Raw genomic sequence first — 27,832 nt, 5'->3', positions numbered from 1 at the left:
ATAAAAATCTAAAAAAATAAAATTTATATTGTTAACCGAGATACAATACTTAGGAAAGGGTTATATTTCTGTCATCGCTACACCCATGTCTTTATATTAGTTAGAAATATAATTTACAATAATTACGTGGGCAAATCTCACTAATTATGCCTACTAATTATTACAATTATTACGTGGTCAAATCCCACAAATTACGCCCCCAAATCCCATGATTTTAGGCTTAACATATCTTGGCTAACACAAACCACCAACAATGCCTTTTCAAACCATTTTTGAATGGGTGGTGACGAATTTGCAACGCCCTCGTTGCGGTCGAACCACCCTGGCTCTAATACCAAGAAGAAATACAAGAAAAATATTAAAAGGCTTGAATGAGAAATAATCACACATTCATGGGCTCACAACTATGGTCTTTGTATACTAAAAAGAGCACATGTTATATTACAAAAAAAATGAAACGTGATAAAATCACTGCATATCCTATGCCTAGATATATGTGTAAATAAGTTCAAATCCCATGATTCTAACCTATCATATCTTAATATGGTAAGTTACATTCATGATTCTAACCTATCATATCTCGACTAATACTTTTCCTCAATTTGGTGCATGGATATCTAAGACACCTAACTTGGACAATGCATTCTCAAACTTGGTCTTCATAAACATATAGCCAATGACTATGTTTGGCTACTTTGAATGGACAACCCAAAACATAACTATGGTGTTATCTCCAATCCACCGTGGATATGTCTTATCTAACTGAGTTGGTGTCTCCTCAGACCATAAACCATCAACAATGTCTCCTCATACCATAAACAGTCAATAATGTCTCCTCAAGCCATTTCCCTTCATACACATGTTTAAAATATTTAGATGGAAGAATCAACAATGTCACCTAAGACCATAAATCATCAATAATGTCTCCTCAGACCATTTCCCTTCATACACATGTTTAAAATATTTAGATGAAAGAATCAAGGGTTAATTTCACTGACACCCCCTCAGGTTTGGTCAAATATCACCCTCGAACATCTTTCGAAATTAACTATCATTCAGACTCCAATTTTCTTTTCCGTTACTTTTTCCGTTAAAAAGGTGCAAAATGACAATTTTATCCCTTTTTTTCTAATCTATTTTAATCCAAAATATCAAAATCCTAAAATGACCAAATTGCCCTCATTTATTACTCTGTAACCCCCCAAAACTCTTCATCTCAATCTTTTGCTGCCAATTTGTAGTATCTCTCTACACACACACACACACACACACACATATAATATAAATATATATAATATTATATTATATATATATATTTATTTATATAAATAAATATATATATAATATAATATAAATATTATATATAATCTATATATAATATAATATTATATAATCTATATATAAATTTATATATATTCTATATATAATATTATATATAGATTTAACAAACACAATAATTGATCGCGAATTTCGATCTTGGACGATGCAGGCGCCGTCATAAATCGCTTTATTTCTTCTACTTATCATCTCTCCAGAACCCCCAATTGACCAAACTTGAAGCCTTATATATATATATATATATATATATATATATATATAAGGTTGCAATGAGACTTTTTGATGGGTCTCGGTTGGATCAGAACGTAGCTTTGGTTTCAGTTGGACATCTATTTACTCAGCAAGGAGCTTTGGTTTTGTCTGTCTCACCGATTTGGGTCTTTTGAAATTTACAGATTTTGGGTCTATTGAAACTCAACTGATTTGGGTATGTTGAAGCTCACCGATTTTGAGTCTGTTGAAACTCGCCGATTTTGGGTCTAACTGAGGCTCCTTTCTTGCCGGTAGTAAGGAAGAATAAGAAAAGAAAAGAAAAGAAAATAAAATAAAAAGAAAAGAAAAAAGAAAAAAAAAAAGACAAAAAGAAAAAGACATGTATATAAAGACGAAAATGAGGAGAAAGTTGGTTGGTGTACATGATAAGAAATTTTCATATATATATATATATATATATATATTTCTCATCATGACCAACTAAATAATAATTATAAATTTATAATTATTCTAATTATAAATTTATAATTATTCTTTATATATATATATATATATATATAAAGAATAATTTTTAAAAAATAATTATAAATTTATAATTATAAATTGGTTGGTGTACATAATGAGAAATATATATATATATAATAATTTTAAATTTATATAATGAAGGTAAAACGGTATTCAAGTCATTTCAACCCTTTTTTAAGTCAACAGATAATTAGAAGGGTAACAATGTTATTTTACATGTAAAAAGGTATCTGGCATATTTGAAAAGTAACTTTGGGGGTGTAAGTGAAAAACGGACCAAACGTTTGTAATTTATAATTATAAATTGGTTGGTGTACATAATGAGAAATATATATATATATATAATAATTTTAAATTTATATAATGAAGGTAAAACGGTATTCAAGTCATTTCACCCCTTTTTTAAGTCAACAGATAATTAGAAGGGTAACAATGTCATTTTACATGTAAAAAGGTATCTGACATATTTGAAAAGTAACTTTGGGGGTGTAAGTGAAAAACGGACCAAACGTTTGTAATGCAAGTGATAGTTTTTTTCGAAAGATGTTTTAATGTGATATTTGGCCAAACCTGAGGGGGTGTCAGTGAAATTAACCCAAGAATCAACAATGTCTTTTCCGACTATAAATAATCAACAATGTCTCCTCAGACCATTCCCCTATACACATGTTTAAAAATATGTAGATGGAAGAATCACAAATGTTTCCTTAGACCACAAACCATCAACAATGTGTCCTCACACCATTCCTGAATTGGTGGTGTCGAACTCGCAACGCCCTAGTTGCGGTTAGACCACCTGGTTTTGATACCAAGAAGAAATACTAGAGAAATATGTAAAGGCTTCAATGAGAATTAATCACACATTCACAGGCTCACAACTATGACATTTATTGATGCCGCCTTACCAGGATGACTTTCATGTTAGCTGTTGTTTTTGGTTTTCTTGTGAGCAAGACCCTAGTGGAGGAATGCTAAGGACGGTCGCCTTAGCGAGTCTCCATTCCCAGTCGTTGTTTTCAATGGCTGTATACCTCATTAATTGCAATATTTCCTACTTTTATGGAACATTAAAACTTAACATTTTAAGACAAAATTTCCCCTTCTTTTCATATATGTATATAACATACAACTAACCTCACATGCATGATTTTTTTTTTTTCCAATTGTCTTTAACTATTTATATATACGCATATATATACTTCATATGAATTCACGTAATTCTTACTTTGGATAGTTTCTTTATATGTGTGTGTATATATATATATATTAAATTATATGTGTGTGTGTATATATATATATATTAAATGTGATTCTTCATGGAAAGTTTTAACTGAGTAAAATTATGAAATTGAGTATAAGTTGAAGTAAAATTGTGAAATTGAGTTTTAGTTATTTTGTGAGAGAGATGAATATGGTTTGGTAAAAAAAAGAGGGAGAGTTAGGTATTGATAAAAAAATAAAAGTTGAAAGATATGGATGCATGTATGTGTATATGTGTGTGTGTATACACACACACACACACACAAATACGTAAAGACAAGCAGAGAAAAAAAAAAAAAAAGAACTGAAAAAAAGAAAGAAAGGTCCTGGAAAAGAATGCACATGGAAAGATTTAGCTACACACACACACACACACACACACACGATTCTGTTAGTAGATATGATAGCCACGATTTATGGAATGACTCACCGTATTAGCAGAGATTTGATTATGCTATAGAATATGCTGTGATTTGATTTAGATATGATTTAATTTCCTTTCTTGTAATATGAGCATTAGCTCTTTTTATCTATAAATACTAGAGCTGTAAGCCTTTACACAATTCTCTCATTGTTCTTCTTTTTATATTTATACTTGGTATCAAAGCCAGGGTGGTGCCGAACTTGCAACGACTGCAATGAGGGCATTGCAAGTTCGGCACCACCCATTCGGGAATGGTCTAAGGTGATATCGTCCATCCGGGAGGTGTCAGGTAGGCAGGTTGGTCCGACCTCAATGAGGGCGTTGCGAGTTTGGCACCACCTATTCAGAAATGGTCGGAGAAGACATAGTTGTTTCTTTTTATGGTTTGAGGAGACATTATTGATTTTGTCATCTACATTGTTTAAACATATGTATGAAGTGGAATGGTCTGAGGAGACATTGTTGATTCTTCCATCTACATGCTTTAAACATGTGTATGAAGGGAAATAGTCGGAGGAGACATTGTTGGTTGTTTACGGTCTAAGGAGACATGATTAGTTGTTTATGGTCTGAGGAGACATTTTTGATTTGTTGATCGGTACTTCATCTGAGAGAAAATCATTGCTAGTTAGATTTGCACTCCATTTGTCACAATCTCTCAGCAGCTTGCAGACACTCTTACAAAGGGTGTCAACAAGATTGTGTTTGAGAATGCATTGTCCAAGTTGGGCGTTTCAGATATTCACGCACTAACTTGAGGGGGAGTGTTAGCAGATATGATAACTACGATTTATGGAATGACTTACCGTATTAGCAGATATTTGATTATGCTATTGAATATGTTATAGAATATGCCATAGAATATGCTGTGATTTAATTTAGATTTGATTTAATTTCTTTTCTTGTAATATGAGCATGTGCTCTTTTTATCTATAAATACTAGAACTGTGAATGAGTGATTATCTCATTCAAGCCATTACACAATTCTCTCATTTTTCTTCTTTTTATATTTTTACTGATTCAAATAAGAGAGGAGAAGAAATTAAAAAGGGCAATTTTGTCTAAAAAAGTTGAGTTTTCAATATTCCATAAAAGTAGGAGACAATGCAATTAATGAGGTAAACCACAGCCAATGAAATCAGCGACTGAGAATGGACACTCGCTAAGGCGACTGTCCTTGGCATTCCTACCAGGATGACTTTCATGTTAGCTGCTGTTTGGTTTTCTTGTTAGCAAGACCCTAGTGCTAGGGTTCTTGTGTGTGCAGTGAGGGTATGCCCTCACTTATAGCCTTGTACTATATTGTTTTATTTATATAATTTTTTCTTCATTTCGGAAAAAAAAAAAAATTGAATTGAAAGGCAAACTTCTTATTTGCTGTAAAATAATTATGTGCAACTAATCCTCCAAACTCTAGCTATTACATGGCTTTATATAGAGTTTCTTCCTTCTAAATCTTAGCCCTAAGGCGACTGTCCTTAGCATTCCTACCAGGATGACTTTCATGTTAGCTGTTGTTTGGTTTTCTTGTTAGCAATACCCTAATGCTAGGGTTCTGGTGTGTGTAGTGAGGGTATGCCCTAACTTATAGCCTTGTTCTATATTGTTTTATTTATATAAATTTTTCTTCATTGAGGAAAAACAAAAAATTGAATTGAAAGGAAAACTTTTTATTTGCTGTAAAATAATTCTGTGGAACTAATCCTCCAAACTCTAGCTATTACAAGGCTTTATATAGAGTTTCTTCCTCCAAAATCTTAGCCTTATATTAGCTAACTACCAAATATATATTAAAATCCAAATAAGAAAGCTATTCATGATTCTAGCCTATCAATTCTCGGCTAACAAATTGGTATTCTAATAATCATATCCATATCTAGATTACTAAAAATAACCTTTTGCGGAATGCTATTTGATGAATTATGATAACTAGGAGTCCAAATAATTTTCTATACCATTATTTAAGCCCAGGACCAGGCTTGGTTGTCAAAACTATTATTAGGATTTATATTTTATCATAACAATTATTATGGAACAATGTACTGGTAAATGGTAGCATTGTACTATTTCATAAAGATGGTGGAAAAGAGCAGTTCCCTTTTTTTTTTTTTTTTTTTTCTCCTCTCCCTACCCATTCTCTTCTATCCCTGCCTCCATCTCTCTCTCTCTCTCTCTCTCTCTCTCTCTCTCTCTCTCTCTCTCTCTTCTCTATATATATATGTATAAATGAACGAATCTGTGTACACATGGTGTAAGAATAAATTAATCTTAGACTCATCAAGAACTTTTTGTCATCTTCCTTGACAATCCAGCCATTAGATTGGATTTCCTTATCATGTATATTATTTAATCCAAAATCATTTACAGCTGCCTCATTGACATCACGCTTTTAACTAGAATTATGCTATGATATTTTATTAAGAGAAATATAAGTTCTTGGATTGGTTTATTTACATCTGATTCTTGATATTTGGTTTGCACAATGAGCATTTTAAGGGTATATAATTTAGTAGTAGGATTCTCAAAAGGTGAAAGTTACAGAAAATTAATTAGGTGTAAGAATAAGTAATTGTACATCAGTTGTAAGTTGATTTTTCCCATACACAGTCACATATGCATTATTTCCTATTTTTCATATCTTTCTTTCTACTCACGAGATATGATTGTGCTCATTGAGCATGCACCACCTTAGAGTGATAAATAGGAAAAAATGGGATTGGATTTTAAAAGGCACATAATATTTACATTACGTTATTTTTCTTTTAGGGGAGGCGTTGGAGTGATGGACTTCACCAGGCAGTTGAAGCAAAAGAATGTTTGCCCATTCAAAATGAAACTGTGACCCTGGCTTCAATTAGCTATCAAAACTTTTTTCTCCAGGTGAGAGAGGCTTCTCAACTTTTTAGATGAACCATGGAAAATATTTCTCTGCTCTTTAAGTTTCTGATGCTTGGCTTCTTGCTCTGTTATAGTTCCCAAAACTTTGTGGCATGACTGGCACGGCAGCAACTGAGAGCACAGAATTTGAGAGTATATACAAGCTTAAAGTCACAATTGTACCTACGAACAAGCCCATGATAAGAAAGGTTCTATTGAGCATACCTGTCATTTGAAATGCTGCACGTCATGCTTACCTTTTTGCAACTCTGATCACCAATTCTGAACATGAAAGAAAGGAGAAAGCAAAGGAAACTTACTTTATGAGGACATTTAAGCATCTCTTTGTAATCTAGATTTTTTATGATATACGATGGTTAAACCCCCTTTGCATGCATACATGCATTTATACACATCCTTGTCCAGTTCCCGCCAGAGCCCCTTAATTCTTCAACTTCTTACCCAGGATGAGTCAGACGTGGTGTTCAGGGCTACTAAAGGAAAATGGCGAGCAGTCGTTGTAGAGATTTCTAGACTGCACAAAACAGGTCGCCCAGTGCTTGTTGGCACAACTAGCGTTGAGCAGAGTGATGCATTATCGGAACAGTTGCATGAAGCTGGAATTCCCCATGAGGTGATCTTTATTTTTTCTAAAGCAGAAGTTATATTAGTTGAAAAGATTTGAAGTTTGATTCACACTCCATGGATGACATTTTATATAAATTAGTCTCTCATCAGTATAATTTTTGTTATTAGCATAATGAAACATCCACATTAAGCAAGTGTTCCTTATTGTAAGGTTATAACTGTTATAATTTATATGAAGGTTCTCAATGCAAAACCAGAAAATGTGGAGAGAGAAGCTGAAATTGTGGCACAGAGTGGTCGTCTTGGAGCTGTTACAATCGCTACCAATATGGCAGGTCGTGGAACAGATATAATCCTTGGTGGCAATGCAGAATTTATGGCGAGGTTGAAGTTGCGTGAAATGCTGATGCCAAGGTATCATTTGAGCTTTGCAGTATTTGGTCAGTCTGTAGCCTGGACAGGCTCAATACAATCTGAGGCCTTAGATGAAACTGTAAATGAAGCATTTTACATTCACATGAATATAGGTTGGGACGCAGTCTTGTTCTAGGGTTTTATGATTACAATAATTAATCCCTGACTTTGTTGTTGCAAAAAATAAATAATTCATGGATTTTAGGTTGTTAAAATCATTTAGTTTGAATGGATTTCTAAACTAGTGTTAACAACTGTTAACTTCAAAGAATAAGAAAAGACGTGAAACAATAAAAGTAACTGAAGTAGAAAATTTTGATATTAATATTCTAATGGATCTAATACAAAAAAATTGAAAAAAAAAAGTGGACTAAATAAATAAATAGAAATCTGATACAATAGAAGAGTAGAAATAGAAACCAACAGGCGTGTGGCCTAGCGGTACAAGGCTCCTACTTTCTAAAGGGAGGTCAGGGGTTCAAACCTTAGTGGAGGCAGTGTGTGTGAGTCCCAATTAGGAAAAAAAAAAGAAAAAGAAGAGTAGATATAGAAGGGTATTGGTTCTATTACATTGTTTAACCATTTTTTATTGTGCCCACACCAAGAGAATTAAAAATAATTTAATAGGGGATACCTTTTTCAAGTGAGGTCTTATGCGAGTGCCTCAATAACCTACCCCTAGAGCAGGCCCTGTCTCTAGCAGTCGGTCATTACTTTGTAATCTCCAGTTTCACCATTTCACATGATTGCATTATATATTCACCTGGCCCTTCGCCCTTCTCAATGGAGAAAAAGAAAAACAAAAATTATCCTGGTTTCCATGATATTAAAATGCTTCCTCTTATTTACTTGTTCTGAGTATTTGGGTTGCCATCCTCTAGTATTATACTGTTTGTCATATAGGCGTCCTTTTTAGTTTCCTTAATGCTTAGCTAATATATATATATATATATATATATATATATATATCTATATCTATATATTCGAAGCATCAAGTTATACTTGCATCAGGAGGGAAGAAGCATTCCCACCACCCATGCTATATTCTTTTTTTGAAGCATGCCCACCACCCATGCTATATTCTTAGCAAACAACACTTTCATTGTTTGCCATATTCGCAACAAAAAAATAGGGAAGAGCATCTGCCGTTTTCTTTTTAATGCTAGTTATGCCTTTTCACAAGTGAATGGGATTGAGTTTGACTAAAATATTATAAATGCTGCAGAGTTGTAAAGCCAGCTGAAGGAATTTTTGTTTCTGTTAAGAAACCTCCTACAACAAAGACATGGAAGGTATTGTTTGATTTTGGTGAATGTAAATTTAGTACCAATTATAATGGTTGCTATGTTTCGCAATGTCGTCATTCTTTATCTCACTGTTACACAATCTTCTAGGTGAATGAGAGTTTATTTCCATGCACATTATCCAAAGTAAATACCAAATTGGCCGAGGAAGCGGTACAATTAGCTGTCAAAACATGGGGTCAAAGATCGTTAACTGAGCTTGAAGTTGAGGAGCGACTATCTTATTCTTGTGAAAAGGTGAAATTCATATTTAAGATACAGATACTTTCTCTGCGGATGAATATTAATAGACATATAAGAAGTGACATGAGTAAAGGATACTATTTCATTACAGGATATGATATATTCCTTGGTTGTAGTGACATATATGCGTAAATATATGTATATACTATATAGGGATGTTAGCTGTTCTTATTTGGGAGTTACACCATTTATATACTACTAAATATTTATCAATGTTTTTATAAATTTGTAGGGTCCCGTTCAGGAGGAAGTAATAGCCAACCTGCGAAGTGCCTTTTTAGAAATTGTTAAAGAATATAAGGTTTACACCGAGGAGGAAAGGATGAAGGTAAGCCATTCTAAAATTTGTTCCTAGTGAATTGTTGTACATTATTATTAACTGCAAACTTTTTTGGGCAAAGTGAAAAGTTAGCAACAGGAAAGAAGGGGGATATATGAAATTCCATTAGTCTTACTTTTGCAGAAAATATTTTTAGATGGGTCTTATGAAGCCAACAGGTATATACACTATTTGTGTGATCAAATAACTTAAAGTCATGCCATAATCAAATAAAACACCTAGCTTATAGTACTTATGGGAGTCATTAGTTCCCCGTCGTGTAACTCAAGTGTATGAAATGACTTTGATTTTATAATTAGTTTATTGGGTGTTCTGAATAATGGGAAGCCAAATAGAGATTTTAGAGAAGGAATGTTCAAATGGGATAAACAGAGTTTTCATATCGAGCTTGAATTATAATACATTTGAAATGTTAAATGGGATTCATATGATTGTTGGACCTAGTCCCTTGTTTTCCATTGAGAAGCTAATAGAACCTATTTGAATTTGTTTTTAATTATTTAGAACTAATTTAGAGTTCAAAAATTCTCATTTCTTAGATGGGATTGACTTTTTGTGAGGACCCTTTAATGAATCTAACCAATTTTTATTTTAATTAATTTAATTTAAACTTTTAATTCCCCATTGATGTAGGTTGTCTTAGCAGGTGGACTTCACGTGGTGGGGACTGAACGACACGAATCACGTCGAATCGATAATCAGGTTTAAGTTTCACATTCTAATTTAAGTTGGCGAGTTCAAACCTATTTATTTTAACAAAACATGTTCTTTTTCACATTTTCTCCCCCTCCCTCTTTTCTTAACCTTCCTATCAATGTAAAAAATGCTTGACCCAGATGAATTGAAATTAATCTTGAAATTGTATTGTATAGCTGCGTGGTCGAAGTGGCAGGCAAGGGGATCCCGGAAGCTCCCGCTTCTTCCTTAGTCTTGAAGATAATATCTTTCGGATTTTTGGAGGGAACCGCATTCAGGTTTGATTTGTGGACTAAGGGTCTACGTGTTTATACTGCTATACAATCTTCTTGTTAAGTTTATACTGCTTTACGATCTTCTTGTTAAAATTCTTATCACTATGAATTGTAGGGTTTGATGAGAGCTTTTAGAGTTGAAGACTTACCAATTGAGTCGAAGATGCTGACAAAAGCACTCGATGAAGCTCAGCGTAAAGTGGAGAATTACTTTTTTGATATTCGGAAACAATTGTTTGAGTATGATGATGTTTTAAACAGCCAAAGAGACCGTGTATATACAGAGAGAAGGCGAGCCCTTGTATCTGATGATCTCCAATCTCTCATTATTGAATATGCAGAACTGACAATGGGTGACATCTTAGAGGTAAACAACATCTGTTCTGGTAACTTCATAAGCTGATTCCGTTCTATATTTTGTTATGTGTCAAGTCCTGGCATATTCTTAGATTTTTATTAATAATATGAATAGGCAAATATTGGGTCTGATGCTCCAAAGGAAAGCTGGGACCTCGAAAAGCTCATCGCAAAACTCCAACAGTAAGAATCATCCTCTATCTGAGTGTACGTGGCACTTAAAAATCTAAAGATATGTCAAAATTGAAGCACTAATTACCTGTGAAATGAGAGGAGGATGAATTATTCTGCTCTGGATTTTCACATGTGGGTCCAGCACAGATAGATTGAGGCTTTTGGCATTCTGGCTTCTACTAATAATTCATTTGATTTTTTGATTCAAAAGTTTCACCTGATCTGATCATTGTCAACGTCAGATTTTAAAAATCCTTCTTATGAATGATTTTAATGCCTTTAAACTGTACGATTTTCTGAAATATTTTTTCTGACAAACTCCTACATATTACTTTGTGTAGGTACTGCTATCTGCTGAATGATTTGACCCCGGATTTGGTTGTGAGCAATTGTTCAAGTTATGATGAACTGCGGGATTACCTTCACATTCGTGGTCGCGAAGCATATTTGCAGAAAAGGGTCAGTCTTTTTTTTTTTTTTGGTGAATCCTATAAATACACGAGTAAATGCTACAACATTCCCCTTAAGTGACCATTTGCATCAACTTCCGGATGCTTCGAGAAATGGGCAAGGGGTGCTGCATTGGCGCCCAGGTGCGGTAAAAAATCGGCAAGGATTCTCGCGTTTTTCTGAACGACCTCGGGTAAAGAAGTTAGCCCAGGATAGGGACCTGAAACATAGGAACTTTGATGGGTAAAGGAGTGGAGTTAGTAGACACTATGATTAGAAGGAAGATCAATATTTTGTGTCCACAAGAACTAAGTGGGTAGGTGCAAAAACTAGAGAGATTGAAGGATATAAATTATGTTATACCAGAAAGAATAGACATAGAAATGGAGTAGGGATATCATCGATAAGAATTTAACAGAAGATGTGGTAACTTTCATTAGAAAAGGAGATAGGATAATATTAGTAAAAACTCGTATTAGGAGGAAATAGAGTTAATATAGTTAGCGTGTATGCACGCCAAGTAGGACTAGATGTCAATATTTAAACAAAATTTTGGGAGCATATAGATGAATTGATGCAAGGGATACCCGAAGGAGAAAAAGTGTATATATGAGGAGACTTTAATGGTCATGTTGGAAAAGTGTGGAGGATATGAGATGGTACACAGCGGACATGGACTTGGAGATAGAAATGATGCCGGAGAGACTATCTTAGATTTTGCTTTAGCATATGATCTTATAATTAGGAATACCTATTCTATAAAGAGAGATGAACACTTAATAACCTTTAAAAGTGGGTAAAATATGAGTCAAATTGATTACTTTTTAACTAGAAGGTAGATAGATTAACAAGCAAAAATTTCTTGTTTTAGATTTTTGTATAAAAGGACAACCTAAAAGGAGAAAGAGAACCATAAACCTAAGGACTAGGTGGTGGAATTTTAGAGGGGAGAAAGTAGAATTATTTAAAAATAGGATGTTAAAAGAAGCAACATGGAATGTAGAAGATGAAACAAACTTAATGTGGAATAAGATGAATATATATATATATTAAAAGGGTAGCAAAAAAAGTCCTAGGGGAATCACAAGGAATGGGACCAAAAAAAGTTGTAAAAACAAAACGGGAATGCTATGAAGTTTGACAAAACACTAAAAATAGTGAAACCTTTGACATATATATATTTTTTGATAAGTAAAATGTATTAGAAAGCGTTCAAAAAGGGAACGCATCCCGAGATATACACAAAAAGAATCTATGAACTCAAAGAACCCAAAAAGTCCACAATGTCCTCTAAAGAAGAATAATCCCTCCCCCAACCCCAACAAAAAAGGGTACAAATAATAGAAAATTTCAGCTCTCCAATAGAGGACTCCTTCCCATCAAAAGATCTTCTGTTCCGCTCTTTCCAAAGATTCCACCAAACGCAAAGAGGGGTCACCCTCCAGAAGTCTCTAGCCTGAGCCCCCATCCATTGCCCCTCCAGATATCTAGCAATCCTCTAGAAGTCTGAGGCATGACCCAATGGATGCCAAACAAACCAAGCAAAAGACTCCAACATTCATAAGCAACAGGACAATGCAACAGAAGGTGATCCACGGACTCCCCAAAACACTTGCAAAGACAACACCGGTTAACAATGATATGTCTTCTCTTCCGTAAATTGTCCAAAGTTAGAATCTTACTCCAAGCTGCAGTCCACACAAAAAAGGCCACCCTAAGGGGCGCCTTAGAGAGCCACACCATCTTCCACGGGAAGGGCAACCCATGAAACCCAGAGAGGCGCACAAAGAATGACCAGACCTGGAACGTCCCATTAGAAGAAGGCACCCAAAACAAGGAATCCACACCAGTGCCATCCAATTCTTGTCTATACAAAAGGGCCAACAAGCCAGTGACATCATCCAACTCCTAATCCTGAAAAGGTCGCCTGAATCGCACATCCCAAGACAACGTCTCGCTATCAAAACGATAGCAGTCAGCAACCATAGCATGTTTGTCAACAGCAATTCTAAACAATCTTGGAAACAACAGAGCCAAAGGCCTATCTTCATACCAGGAATCCTCCCAAAACCTGACAAATCTTCCATTCCGAACTCTGAATCTAATGTGTTTGGAGAATTCATCCCACCCCTTCCCAATGGACCTCCACACCCCCACACCATAAGCAGCCCAAACAGGCCTAGCTGACCACCCCCCTCTCTCCTCCCCAAAACGACAAGAAATGACCTTTCTCCATAATCTATGTCTTTCACTGCCGAACCTCCAAAGCCACTTGCCTAGAAGAGCATTATTAAAAGGGGCCAGTCTTCTAATTCCGAGACCACCAAGCTGAAGAGGCTTGCAAACCTGATCCCATTTGACAAGATGATATTTAAACTCCTCCCCACGACCCCCCCAAAGGAAATTCCGTTGGAGCATCTCCAGTCTTCCCACAATAGAGGCTGGAATCCTAAAAAGCGAGAGAAAGTATGTTGGAAGGCTTGACAAAACACTCTTCACTAACGTGACTTTTCCACCCTTGGAGAGATATTGCTTTTTCCAACCAGCCAATCTTCTCTCGACCCGCTCAATCACCGGGTCCCAACTTCCCACCCTCCTTGCCGAGTCCCCCAGCGGTAGACCCAAATAAGAAATAGGGAAGCGTCGCGTCCCACAGCCTAAAGCAGCAGCCAGAGAATCCACATCCTGCACCTCCCTCACAAGGACAAGCACACTTTTACCCACATTGACTTTCAGACTAGAGACAGCCTGAAAACAAACCAAAACATATCTCAAATACTGCAACTGGGACACCTCTGCCTCACAGAAAACAATAGTATCATCCGCAAAAAGAAGGTGAGAAATCTCCATCTGCTAAACCGATTCAGGGCTGAGCTTGAAACCCCTAATAAACCCCAAATCCACAGTCCTTCTCATCAGCCTACTAAGGGCCTCCATAACAATAATATACAAAAATGGGGAAAGCGGGTCCCCCTGCCTCAGACCTCGAGAACTACCAAAGAATCCCGTAGGAGACCCATTAACCAAAATCGAAAATCTGGCAATGGAAACACATGTAGTAATCCATTTCCTCCATTTCGCACCAAAACCCATCCTCTCCAACAGATACAACAGGAAATTCCAACTGACATGATCGTAGGCTTTTTCGATATCCAGCTTACAAAGAACACCAGGAACACCACTACAAAGTCTAGAATCCACGCATTCACTGGCAATGAGAGCCGAGTCCAGAATATGTCTACCCCCAATAAAGGCATTCTGAGACTCAGAAACAATTCCATCAGGCACCTCCCTCAGCCTAAGCGCAAGGACTTTCGCAATGATCTTATAGATACGCCCAATCAACTAATTGGTCTAAAGTCCTTGACATTAGAAGCACCACCCTTCTTAGGAATAAGGGCAATAAAGGATGCCTTCAGTGATTTCTCAAATCTCCCCGTGGAATGAAACTCATGAAAAGTGCTCATAATCTCAAGCCTAAGCACCTCCCAACTTTCCAGCAAAAATCTCATAGTAAAACCATCGGGGCCTGGAGCCTTATCGCCATTACAACTCTTGAGAGCCTTCAGCACCTCCTCCTCCGAAAAAGGAACCTCTAGCCCATCCCTTTCCAAAACAGAAATAGAGTCAAAATGAAGGTCATCAAGCCTTGGCCTCCATCAAAGAGGCTCAGAATAAAGCCTTTGGTAGAAAGAGACAATACCATTTCGCACCTCTCCTCTGTAGACTAGACCGTCCACACACAGTCGCCCAATATGGTTGCCCCTCCTATGAGCATTAGCAGTTCTATGAAAAAACTTGGTATTACGATCCCCCTCTTTGAGCCATAACATAAAGCATATGTCGATTTCAATTCTAAACTAGGCACAAGGCAGAAGAATATATATAACCTTGCTAAGCTAAGGGAGAGGAAAACTAGAGCTTTTAGCCATACTAAATGTATTAAGAGTGAAGATTCACGGCTTCTAGTAAAAGACGTTGAAATTAAAGAAAAATGGAACAGTTATTTTGAGAAATTGCTAAATGAAAACCATATATGAAGTCTAGGCTGAGAAGAATATGTTAGAGAGAACATATTTTCCGTAGGGTCTGGGAGTGGGAGTTTAGGAATGCCTTAAGGAAGATGAAATCAGGGAGTGCTTTAGGGCCCGATGGCATTCCTATTGAGATGTGGAAGTGTCTTGGAGAAGTTGGATTGTCTTGGTTAACAAAATTGTTTAAAAATATAATAACAACTAAGAAGATGCTGGATGAGTGGTGCCAAAGTATCTAGTATCTATATATAAAAATAAGGGGGATGTACAAAGTTGTGATAATCACTGTGGTATTAAATTAATGAGTCACATTATGAAACTTTGGGAGAGAGTGATTCAACAACGCTTAAGACGAGAGACGGAAGTGTTCGAAAATCAATTTGGATTCTTGCCATGTAGGTCACGATGGAGGCTATCAACTTATTAAGGAGACTAATGGAAAGATATAGAGTGAAAAAGAACAGTGGCAACAACCTTTTAAAGTGTAAAAAAGGCGTGGCAAGGAGGGTTGCAAGGCTCAAGCGTTAATTTGGCACATGCTAGACGATTTGGGGTTGGGGGGGTGGGGGTGTCCACTTGGAGTCTTGCATAATTAGGGGATTTGGTCAAATTGTATCAATTATGGTGAAATTGCATAGTTATGGTAAATTGCATCAATCAAGTTTTTTGTTACTTTTATTATGCTAGAGTCAACTATTGATTACCTCAATTATGGGGTAATCCAATGGTCGTCCGTTGTTATAAAAAAGATAGCATGTGTGGAAAAACAAATCACCAGAAAATATGGGATTCTAGGCGCGGTTGACCCCAGGATTCGGATCCAATTTATTCAGAATTATTCCCTTAATCAATTGGAATGATTCCTTCCCATTTTAGTCTCTGATTCCAGCTATTTGTAGAGCTGTAAATCTTTGACTTTGTACATTTATTTCTTTCCTTATTTATAGCCTAGAGTGTAGCTGTCTTTCTTGTATATATAATAGGCCTTGTACAATCTGTAAACTGTGAAGGAAATTAATAGAATTCCCTATTCAAAAAATTTCCTCGTGGTATCAGAGCCTCCTTTGGGTTCTGGGTTCATTTTCTTCTAAATCATTCGGCCTTCATTCTATGCTAACTTCCATTGACCACCATGTCTGAAGCAATCTCTGTTAGTGCTTCGGAAAAGACTTATAGTGGGCAAACCTCAGGGCCTATAGAAAGTCCTACCATTCAGATTACTACCCACAAACTCAATGGCCAAAACTTTCTCCGCTGGTCTCAGTCCGTGAAGTTTTTCATCAAAGGCAGAGGGAAGATGGGACTGTTGGATGGATCAAAGAAGGTGTCCAAACCAAAGGAGCCTGGTTTTGAAGCGTGGGGTGCTGAAAACCATGATTTTTTCCTAGCTCATTAACTCGATGGAGCCAGAGATAAGAGTTTCAAGTCTTTTTTTACTACACGAGCTTTGGGAGGCTGTCAATCTCACTTATTCGGACAAGGATAATGACTCACAGTTGTTTGATTTGAGACGAAAGATCCATGAATCAAAACAAGGTACACAAAGTGTGTCTGTTTATTTCAATGGAATGAGTCGTCTTTGGCAAGAAATGGACCTGCATCAGGACCATGATTGGAAGAATGTGGAGGACAACATGAAATATAAGAGGATTCTTGAGAGAGGCAGAGTGTTTGATTTTCTTGCTGGATTAAATGGTGAATACGATCAGATTAGAGGAAGATTGCTTGGAAGGAAACCAGTTCCATCTGTTAGAGACTCTGTTACAAGGACTCTTCAAAAGTAGTGAAGTACCCGTGTCGGACACATATTCCTCGGACAAATGAATATTTAGCCGTGTCTTTGCCGAAGTTAGAAGGGAATAATCAAGGCTGGCTGTGATGATGAATGGCTCAAATAACTCGGGTAATGAGAACTCAATCATGGCTGTGAAAACCGAGAATGCCTTTCTTGGAGCACAGCGAACTAGTAAGAGAAATGAGGACAAAGACAGACTATGGTGTGACTATCGTAAGAAGCCACGCCATGCAAGAGATCATTGCTGGAAGCTTCATGGGTAACCGCAAGGCATTGGATGAGGAACTAGGGCTGACAGCAACAACAACCAATCCAGCCAGCACAACCGAGGTTATCAGGTACAACCTGAAGACTCAGAATGTGCAGAAAGGCTCGGAGACTACTGTTTTCAGCCAAGAACAGTTAGATTATCTTCATAAATTCATGAGCCAACTCAGTAGTAATCCTACACCTTCCTCTTCAGTTAATATTGCACAAGCAGGTAACTTTCTCACTGCTTTACACACACAAACTTCAAAAACCAGCCCTTGGATCAATAGATTCCGGGGCTTCAGACCACATGACAGGTTCATCCAGCCTCTTCAATACCTATTTCCTAGCCTCAGGACAACAGAAAGTTAAGGTTGCAGATGGTACTTTATCATCAGTTGCAGGGAAAGGTTCCATAATTATTTCAAAGGATTTTGTCCTTGAATCTGTCCTGCATGTTCCAAATCTCTTGCCACCGTATATCAGTTTGTAAACTCACTCGAGATTTGAATTGTATAGTTAAATTCTCTTCTACTCATTGTGAATTTCAAGAACCGTATACAAGGAAGAGGGTTGTCAGTGAGAAATGGATGGCTTCTTTGTCCTTGAAGAAGGCAAAGACGAAGAAGGCTAAGGCATGAAAGCTATGCAATGTGGGACTTTGAATCTGGCTAGCAAGAATGATGTTCTTTTGTGGCACCTTAGGTTGGGACATCCTAGTTTCTCCTCTATGAAAATGTTGTTTTCTTCATTATTTTCAGAGAAAAATGTTTCAGATTTCAAGTGTGAAACCTGTGAATTATCTAAGCATCATAGAGTGCCTTTTCTAACTTTGAATTACATTGAGTCTAGCCCTTTTGCTCCTATTCATAGGGATATTTTGCGTTTCGCGTGTCACCAATGTTTCTCGTTCAAAATGTTTCATAACATTCATTGATGACCATACTAGGATGTGTTGGACTTATCTTCTTAAAGGAAAGTCCGAAGCAGCCCAAGTGTTTCTAACCTTTCATAAAATGATTGAGAACCAATTTCAGAAAAAAAATTCAGATCCTTAGTACTGGTAATGGTAAGGAATTCTTCTCAAACATTTTGGGAAATTATCTTGTTGCTCATGGTATTGTTCACCAAACCTCATGTGTTGACACACCCCAACAAAATGGGGTAGCCGAAAGGAAGAATAAGCACTTATTTGAAGTGGCCAGGGCTCTCCTAATCCAAATGAGTGTTCTTAAATACCTTTGGGGTGTAGCCATTTTAATAGCCTTATACTTAATCGAATGCCTAGTCATTTTCTTAAGTATGAGACACCCTTGAACCAACTCAAGAAATCCTTTCCCTTGACAAAACATATATTCTCTTCCTTAAGCCCCAAATTTTTTGGATGTACTGCTTTTGTTCATGATCACAGTCCCAACAAAAGCAAACTGGATTATAGAGCCATAAAATGTGTTTTCCTTGGTTACTCTCCAACTAAGAAATGGTACAAGTGTTTTGACCCCACTATTTTATGTCTCCATGGATGTAACTTTTTATGAACATCAATCGTTCTTCACCAAAACTTCACTCCAGGGGGAGAATAATCAAATGGGAGATCAGTTTTGGGTTGTTACCGTGTTGCCTATCCCTGTTCAGTCCACACCGGGCCTAAACAGTCCTCAACCTAGCTTCCTTCTTAGCCCACAACTAAGCCTTCCTAGCCCACAACTGAGCCCTGGTAACTCAAGTGAGGGGGAGCAATAACTACAGCAGCCACCGCAACCACAACAGCAGCAGCAACAACTGTTGGTTGATTAACAACCAGCAACCAATGATGGGCAGACTAAAGAACTGAAGGTTTATGCAAGAAAGAACAAGGATAAGGAGGTTGGGACATTTCCTTGGCACTGCCCAATCCCTGAACCAGCTACGGTCACTTCAAATTCCAATGAGATCTTGGAGAGACAAGGTGAGTCCCCCATTGCCCTTAGAAAAGGAAATAGATCCTGTACTAAATATCCACTCTCCAATTATATTTCATACAAGAATCTCAACCCTTCAAAGCATTTTCTGCTAATGTTTGACATGAAAAGATTCCCAAGTCCATTCAGGAAGCAATGATGGATTCAAAGTGGAGAGAAGTTGTGATGGAAGAAATGAGGGCACTCAACAAGAACAACACTTGGGAACTAGTTGATTTGCTATTTGGAAAGAAGGTCGTGGGGTGTAAATGGGTGTTTACTGTCAAATTTAAGGTAGATGTCTCGATTGATCGATACAAGGCAAGATTGGTCGCAAAAGGCTTCACACAAACCTATGTGATAGACTACGAAGAAACCTTTGCACCTGTGGCAAATATGAATAGAGTTCGGGTTTTACTGTCCATGACTGCAAACCGAGACTGGCCGATGCACCAACTTGATGTAAAAAACACATTTCTCCATGGAAACCTTGAGGAAGAAGTGTATATGGAGCTGCCGCCAGGATTCGAAGGTAATTTTGGAGAAAAGAAATTATGCAGATTAAAGAAATCTCTTTATGGGCTGAAGTAACGCAAAGCCAAGGAGATCACATGGTGTTTTACAAACACAAAGGAGGAGGGAAGGTAATTGTACTAATTGTATATGCTGATGACATCATTGTGACTGGTAATGATGACACCGAGGTGGACCTGAAGAAGTCTCTTGCAAAAAAATTTGAGACTAAGGAGTTGGGAAATCTGAGGTATTTCTTGGGAATAGAAGTTGCAAGGTCAAAAAAAGGAATATTTATGTCACAAAGGAAGTATATCCTTGATTTGCTTAAGGAAGCCAGTCTATTGGGATGCAAACCAGAAGATACTCTTATTGACTTTAACCACAAACTTGATGTTATAACCACAAGTGCAATGGTGGAAAAGGAGAGGTACCAACAATTAGTTAGAAAGCTCATTTACTTATCCCATACTAGGCCTGATATTGCCTATGCCTTGGGAATTGAATTGTGAGCAGGTTCATGCACGTTCCTTAGGATCCTAAGATATCTCTAGGGCATTCTAAGAAAATGAGTTTTATTCTCCAAAAACGGGAATATGGAGATTGAACCCTACACTGATGCAGACTGGGGAGGATCACCCAGTGATAGACGCTCTACCTTAGGGTATTGTACCTTTGTAGGAGGTAATTTGGTAACATGGAGGAGTAAAAAGCAAACGGTTGTGGCTAGATCAAGCGTTGAAGCTGAGTTCCATGCAATGGCTTTGGGAATTGCGAGTTACTTTGGCTGAAGTCTATTTTAAAAGAACTGAAGTTGGAAAGCAGTAATCCTATGAAACTCTACTGTGACAACAAAGCAACCATTAGTATAACACACAATCCAGTACAACACGATAGAACAAAACATATTGAAATCAACGGACACTTTATTAAGGAGAAAATTGAAGGAGGCCTAGTATGTACTCCCTACATCCAATCTAAAGAACTAGTTGATACCTTGACTAAAGGTTTGGCTAAAGGACAGTTTCAGGAGTTAATTGGCAAGCTGAACATGACTGATATCTACACGTCAGCTTGAAGGGGAGTGTAGAAAAACAGATCACCAGAAAATCCGGGATTCTAGGCACGGTTGACCCAGGATTCGGATCCAATTTATTCAGAATTATTCCCTGAATAAATTGGAATGATTCCTTCCCATTTTAGTCTCCGATTCTAGCTGTTTGTACAACTGCAAATCTTTGACTTTGTACATATATTTCTTTCCTTATTTATAGCTTAGAGTGTAGCTGTCCTTTCTTGTATATATAGGCCTTGTACAATCTGTAAACTATTAAGGAAATTAATAGAATTCCCTATTCAAAAACTTTCCTCTGTATGTAACTTTGATTACTCAGTCAATGAATGAATAAAATATCTTAAGAAATTTCGTGGTGAGTGATTCACAAGATATTAGGGATGGCAACGGGGCGGAGTTAGTTAAACCTTACTCCACCCCATTAGAACATCTGTCGTACCAACTCCGCCCCTATTTTGAGACGGGTTTGTAATTGGTATACTATCCCCGTCCTTATTCTGGTAGACAAAGTACCGACTTTGCCCTGCGTACTCCATTTAATTGTGGGGGCGGGGCTGGTTATGCTATTTTTATTATTTGATAAAAAAACTTGCCCCAATGTGGTCAAATTGGGCTGATAAATAAGTTGGCTTAATTTTTAAATTACTAAGCAGTGAATATTAATATATTAATTGACACTTGTAGAAAAGTAACAAGGGTCTTAAAATTTTTAAAGATATTATATATATAAATTTTAAAGGTATATATATAATTGGGGCGGGGCGGGTTTAGTGATAAATCCGCCTCCGCCCCAAACCCACTTCCGGTTTTTAATTATTTTACCATATTCGCCCCAAACTCATTTAGGGGGCTACCAAATCTGTCTCATTAGGAGCGGGGCGGGGCGGAAACCGGCCAGGTCGGGGGAAAATTGCCATCCCTATATATGAGGGTGTGAGGCCTTCCCTAGCTGTGATGCCTAACCCCTTTGTGTGATGCCAATCCTCCTCCTCTACTAGCACATCTTGAACCATAGCTTGGTTATCTGAATTTTCAGCCCAAACTCTTATTTGTTTTCAACTATTTGAGGCTGCTTGTGTCCTACATCAGTTTTTGGTATTAGAGCCTGAGTTGACATCATGTTCACACAATTGGGAAATGAAAGATCGGGTGGTAATCAGTGATATGAGCTGTTATTTCAGATTGTGGAGCAGATTAATGGGCTGAATGTTCGATTCAGTGAGTTAGAAACTCGAATGTGTCAGCCCAATAACGATTATGCTGCCGTTGAACAAGGAACTGCATCTAGTACAAATGATGGCAGAGATCGAGAGCAACAGCGGCCTTTAAACATGCAACAAAGTTGAAATGTGAGGGCTGATCTGCCACTACATCCAATGTTCGAGTTTCCATTAGGAGTGAATTATTGTAAGCTGCATGATACTGCTGGAGATATTACAAAGAAAATTAAAATAGAGGTGCCAGATTTTGAAGGTAAGGTTGATCCCACAATATTTTCTGATTGGGTTGCTTCAATTGAAGAATATTTTGATTGGTATGGTATGAGTGATGATCGTAGAGTGAGATTTGCTAGAATGAAGCTTGTGGGCCTGGCATAAGTTTGGTGGACTGGTGTTGAAGGGAATATTAGGAGGTTGGGACGACCACCAATCAGCACATGGCAAGAAATGAAGTCGAAGCTTCGAGAGAAATACATGTCGGTCAATTACTATGACAAGCTGTGTGATCAACTTATCAATCTAAAGCAGGGCAGCATTTCGGTCGCAGAATATATGCAAAGATTTGATGAGTTAAAGACCAGAACTCAAGTTGTGGAAGACCTGCGACAAACACTTGCAAGATTCAAGGCTGGTCTAAGGTCTGATATCAGAAGGGAATTGCTTTGCCAGTCATATGGTGTTGAACATGCTTTTCAGGTTGCATTGGACATGGAGTACTTGAGTTGTCAAATAGCTCGAAGATCTGGATATCAGACTTGGGAGGCAGCACTCAAGAAGTCCAGTGATGGAGATATGTAGCACACGATCAGCAGCAGTGCAGCCGAATGTTGGAAATGCTGGATCAAAACTATCCTTTTCTAACATGGCTGAACCTAAAGGAAAGAGCATTATGACCAACAAGGGTAGTGGAAGGGATAACAAGTGCTTCAAATGTGGAGAAACAGGTCACATGGCGTACCAATGTCCAAAGAAAATTTTACACATTGGGGGATAATGCATGAAGAAGAGCCAGAAGAACAAGGAGAGGATAATGATAACGTGTTTTGACTATGGGATCTACAACACTGCTTATCTAGAAGAGGATGAAGATGTTCCGTCAATCTCCGTTGTGAGGCACATCTTTGCTGCCCCTAAAGTTTGCTGCCCCTAAAGTTGAAGATGAAGATCAGCGACGCACATCTATTTTTCAAATGCTAGTTTGTTGTGGGAATCAAGCTCGAAAGCTCATTATTGATGGCGGAAGTTGCATGAATGTTGTGTCTGCAGCCACAGTTTGAGCGCCTCAAGCTTTCAGTCCAACCACGTCCACAACCATTCAAAGTGGCGTGAATAGATAAAACTTCTATTCCTGTAACTCAACGTTGTCTCGTTTTCTTCTCTTGTGGAGCTTATAATGATTCTGTTTGGTGTGATGTAATTCCCATGAAAGTGACGCAAATTCTCCTTGGGCAGCCTTGGATTTATGATCGAGATGTGTATCATTGTGGGAATGTGAATACCTACATTATCTTGTTTAACAACAAACAGATTATTTTGAAGCCTATGTCTTCAGCTGAAATGGAGAAATATAAGGGTGGGAAGGCTGTAGATGATGCAAAAAGCAAGAAAAAGTCCCTCCATCTTCTTTCCAAGAAGAGATTTCAATTGGAAAGTAAAGAGACAGGTATTATATATGCTGCTGTAGCGAGGGAAATCAAAGACTCTACTGTTGTTCATGCCATCAGAGGTCGCCAACTCGCTGTCCGATTTCTCCGATTTGTCTCCCGAAATCTCCCTAATGAACTCTCTCCTCTACGTAATATCCAGCATTCCATCGACTTTATACCGGGGTCTCCATTGCCTAACCTTCCAGCTTATCGCTTGAATCCAAGCGAGCATGCCGAGCTTCAGAGGCAAGTTAATGAGCTGCTGTCCAAAGGATTTATTTATGAAATTTCCCAGCTTTGCTCACACCAAAGAAGGATGGTAGTTGGTGCATGTGTGTTGACAGTTGCACTATCTACAAGATTACAATCAAATATCGGTTTCCTATTCCTCGAATCGATGATTTGCTAGACATGGTGGCTGGTTCTTGTATATTTTCAAAGATAGATCTGAAAAGTGGCTACCATCAAATTCGCATAAGGCCCGGGGATGAATAGAAGATGAATTTCAAGACAAAAGATGGACTTTACGAGTGGCTTGTTATGCCATTTGGTCTTTCTAATGCCCGTAGTACATTCATGCACTGCATGACTCAGGTATTGCAGCCCTTTATTGGTCGATTTCTGGTTGTTTACTTGGGCGATATCCTAATCCACAGCAGAACAAGTGGGGAGCATATTTCCCATCTTCAACAAGTTATGAGAGTTCTCCGCCGAGAGAAGTTTACATGAACTTGAAAAAGTGTTCTTTCATGATGCCGAGTGTGGTATTTTTGGGCTTTGTTATTTCTTCCAAAGGGGTAGATATTGATCCTGATAAAGTGAAACGATTCTAGATTGGCCAATTCCCAACACATTGCAGGAAGCATGGAGTTTTCATGGGCTAGCTTCATTCTACCCGCGTTTTATTAGGAATTTCAGCACAATAATGGCCCCTATCACCAATTGTATGAACAGTCAGTTTGTTTGGACAAAGGCAGCAGCACAAACTTTCGAAGAAGTAAAGAAAATAATGGCTGCATTTCCTATTTTGTGCCTTCCAGACCTCTCAAAAGTCTTTGAAGTTGCATGTGATGCTTCACAGGTTGGAATTGGAGGCGTGCTTAGTCAAGAAGGACATCAGTTGCATCTTTTAATGAGAAACTTAATGAAGCAAAGCAAAGCTTAGTATTCCACTTATGACAGGGAATTTTATGCTGTGATTCAAGCACTTTGCTACTGGCGTCATTACCTTCTTTTCAAGGATTTTGTGTTGTACTCTGACCATGAAGCTCTCAAATATATCAACTCCCAAAAGAAGTTAAGCCACCGCCATGGGAAGTGGGTTTCATACTTGCAAGAGTACTCATTCGTTGTCAAACATAAAGCTGGTGTTGAGAATAAGGCAGCCCGAGATCTTCATATTCTTGCTTCCATGGCTGTCCAAATTCTTGGTTTCGATATGCTTAAATGAGACTACTTATCTTGCACAGACTTTAGCATCACACATGCTGATTTGATACCTGGACAGCAGGGTACATATCCTGATTATTCGGTGCATGATGGTTATCTCTTCAAAGGAACTCGATTTTGTTTTCCTAAGACGTCTCTTCGTGAATATGTGATATGGGAGTTGCATGCTGGTGGGGCAGCAGGCCATTTTGGAAGAGAGAAAACCATTGCCATGGTGGAAGATCGTTTTTTTGGCCAAGTTTGAAACGGGATGTGGCCAAAATTGTTACTTGCTGCAGAACTTGTCAAATATCCAAAGGAAGAAAGAAAATACTGGCTTATATACATCTCAACTTACTTCGACTTTAGAAAGACTGGATTCCCAATTAGTATCCTGCACAGCTTTCAGTAGCCAAATGTTACTTTGTAAAATGAATCATGCTATGAGCATTCTTGACTAACTCCCTGATTGTTCATTTTCCCGGTGTTCGTAGATTTTCATTTTGGTTTATAAATTTTTGTAGGATGCTGTGGAGAAACAAGCACCAGGTTTGATGAAGGAAGCAGAGAGGTTCCTAATTTTGAGCAACATTGATCGGTTGTGGAAAGAACACTTGCAAGCACTCAAGTTTGTTCAACAAGCTGTAGGTTTACGAGGATATGCACAGCGAGATCCACTTATCGAGTACAAGCTTGAAGGCTACAACCTTTTCATAGACATGATGGCGCAGATAAGAAGAAATGTAATATATGCCATATACCAGGTTTGTAATTAACCAAAGCTGGGTCTTTCACATCTTTAATTTTTCTATGATAGGCCACTGATATGTCACTTAAATACTACAGCAGTTACTAATTCTTTTCTAAAATGCAATGTCTTCCGTCAGTTTCGTCCTGTGCTGGTAAAAGATCAGGAACAACAACAAAGTGAGAAATCAGCCAAGCTCGTTGCAAATGGAAGGGGCAGTGACAGTAATAACCCTAAATCAGTTGGTGCTGTTGAATCCTCATCATCAGCTGTCAGCCCCCAGTCTAGCTCATGAAACCCGACGTGAGATCTGAATGAAGCAATATAAAGATTCATCTGAGTCTTTTGGATAGTGTATTGGAGCTTTTGTATGGTATATTGGGGCATCATTTAGTGTAAGCATTTAAAGTTTTGTAAATCTTGAAGAGGTCATAGCATCATAGGGAACCACACTGTTGAAATGTAGAGAAATTGTGGGATCAATGTGGTAGGCTTTACCACGTCCTTGTAATAATTCATATTTTTATTTATTTTTAATTATTTGATAGGGCACTTGGAAGTAATTAGAAGTTGGGAAATTTAAAGCTTAGTTGTTTTGATTCAGCAACAGTCGTAAGCACCACCATGGATGGATTTAATACGCCCGTGTGCTTGTGGACATTTTATCTTGGTCCTACCATGGATGGCTACTGAACGTTTGTGATTTCAGTTCAGCCAATTGTTGTTGCTATGAACTCTACAAGCAGCAGATTGATGGGCATTCCTTTGACCTAGATGAAGTGAGAATGAATAAATATACAATACAAAATTTTACATGTACCGGCGGGGGTCGGCGGAAGTGATTAGATGTATGTACACAATGAAATGCGTGCACAAGTTAAAGAGAATTGATGCGAACTGGAAAAATTGTGTGGAAAAATTGAAAGCTTAGCCGACTCAAGACGGTGGATAGAAATCCTTTGCCAAAAAAATTGAAAACTTAATATATTTAGGGCAAACTACATTGACATCTTCGGGTTAGGTCAAATTTTACATAGATGGACATTTTGATTTTAATTTTTAATTACACTTCAAATTATTTTTTGGGCTGACACATACGAATTGGAACATTTACCCTTAATTTTTTAAATATAATTTTACCACAAAATATCTATAATTTTAAATGCCAAAGATGCCTTGTTAGGTACTACTGGGAATGCCGTTGAAGAAGATGGTGCAGTGAGGGACAGATCATGATCAATATTATTGTGACTATTATTTTTATTGTTATTGGTAGTGATGGTTGGTGCACTACATGCATTGTTTGTTTAATTAGTAGTGAATAATGTTCTGATGACAGGAGGGGGAAGTCCCTTGGGAAATGTTGGTGGTGGTGGGAATGATGGCTGCTGTTGTGGCCCTTGTGGGGGTGACGATTGTGTTGGCTTTGGACAGAAATATGAGAGACACAGAAAAAGATGTGTAGGTGGCTAGGTTTTTTTATGCAATTACATAAATGCCCACATTTTTAATGACGTGAGAGGTTCTGATGACCGTCAAATTTGTCCAAAAAATGTGTTCCCTTTACGCATATGTTAAATTTTAGGACATTTTTGGTCAGTTAAAGTGGGGCTCTTGGAGTAGTTAAGTTATTTTATATATGAAACAAAGTAAACACAGGAGAAGGGTAGTATTGTCATTTTACATGTAAAAAGTGACTTTTGGGA

At 37.6% G+C, this 27,832-nt stretch overlaps 1 protein-coding gene across 6 annotated transcripts in view; it reads left to right on the top strand.

The window, feature by feature from the left end:
- The window catches only part of LOC132268730 (protein translocase subunit SecA, chloroplastic), a 51,090-nt gene extending 24,401 nt beyond the window's left edge, over positions 1-26,689 (top strand). For all 6 annotated transcript variants that reach the window (XM_059769533.1, XM_059769532.1, XM_059769530.1 and 3 more), the window contains 14 exons: positions 6,527-6,640; positions 6,733-6,846; positions 7,104-7,271; positions 7,464-7,639; positions 8,865-8,931; positions 9,034-9,180; positions 9,419-9,514; positions 10,160-10,228; positions 10,399-10,500; positions 10,613-10,864; positions 10,970-11,037; positions 11,370-11,487; positions 25,903-26,142; positions 26,266-26,689. In XM_059769533.1, coding sequence (XP_059625516.1) covers positions 6,527-6,640; positions 6,733-6,846; positions 7,104-7,271; positions 7,464-7,639; positions 8,865-8,931; positions 9,034-9,180; positions 9,419-9,514; positions 10,160-10,228; positions 10,399-10,500; positions 10,613-10,864; positions 10,970-11,037; positions 11,370-11,487; positions 25,903-26,142; positions 26,266-26,421 — 1,887 coding nt within the window. In that variant the 3' untranslated portion in view covers positions 26,422-26,689. The remainder of the gene's footprint in view (positions 1-6,526; positions 6,641-6,732; positions 6,847-7,103; positions 7,272-7,463; positions 7,640-8,864; positions 8,932-9,033; positions 9,181-9,418; positions 9,515-10,159; positions 10,229-10,398; positions 10,501-10,612; positions 10,865-10,969; positions 11,038-11,369; positions 11,488-25,902; positions 26,143-26,265) is intronic.
- The last annotated feature ends 1,143 nt before the right edge of the window (positions 26,690-27,832 follow it).

This window comes from Cornus florida, unplaced genomic scaffold (assembly GCF_030987335.1).
Source record: "Cornus florida cultivar Cherokee Brave unplaced genomic scaffold, ASM3098733v1 CherokeeBrave_3.0.0_Hap2_Chr08, whole genome shotgun sequence".
Lineage (NCBI taxonomy): Eukaryota > Viridiplantae > Streptophyta > Magnoliopsida > Cornales > Cornaceae > Cornus > Cornus florida.
The sequence above is the reverse complement of the archived record's forward strand: the minus strand, read 5'-3'. Positions and strand labels throughout refer to the sequence as shown.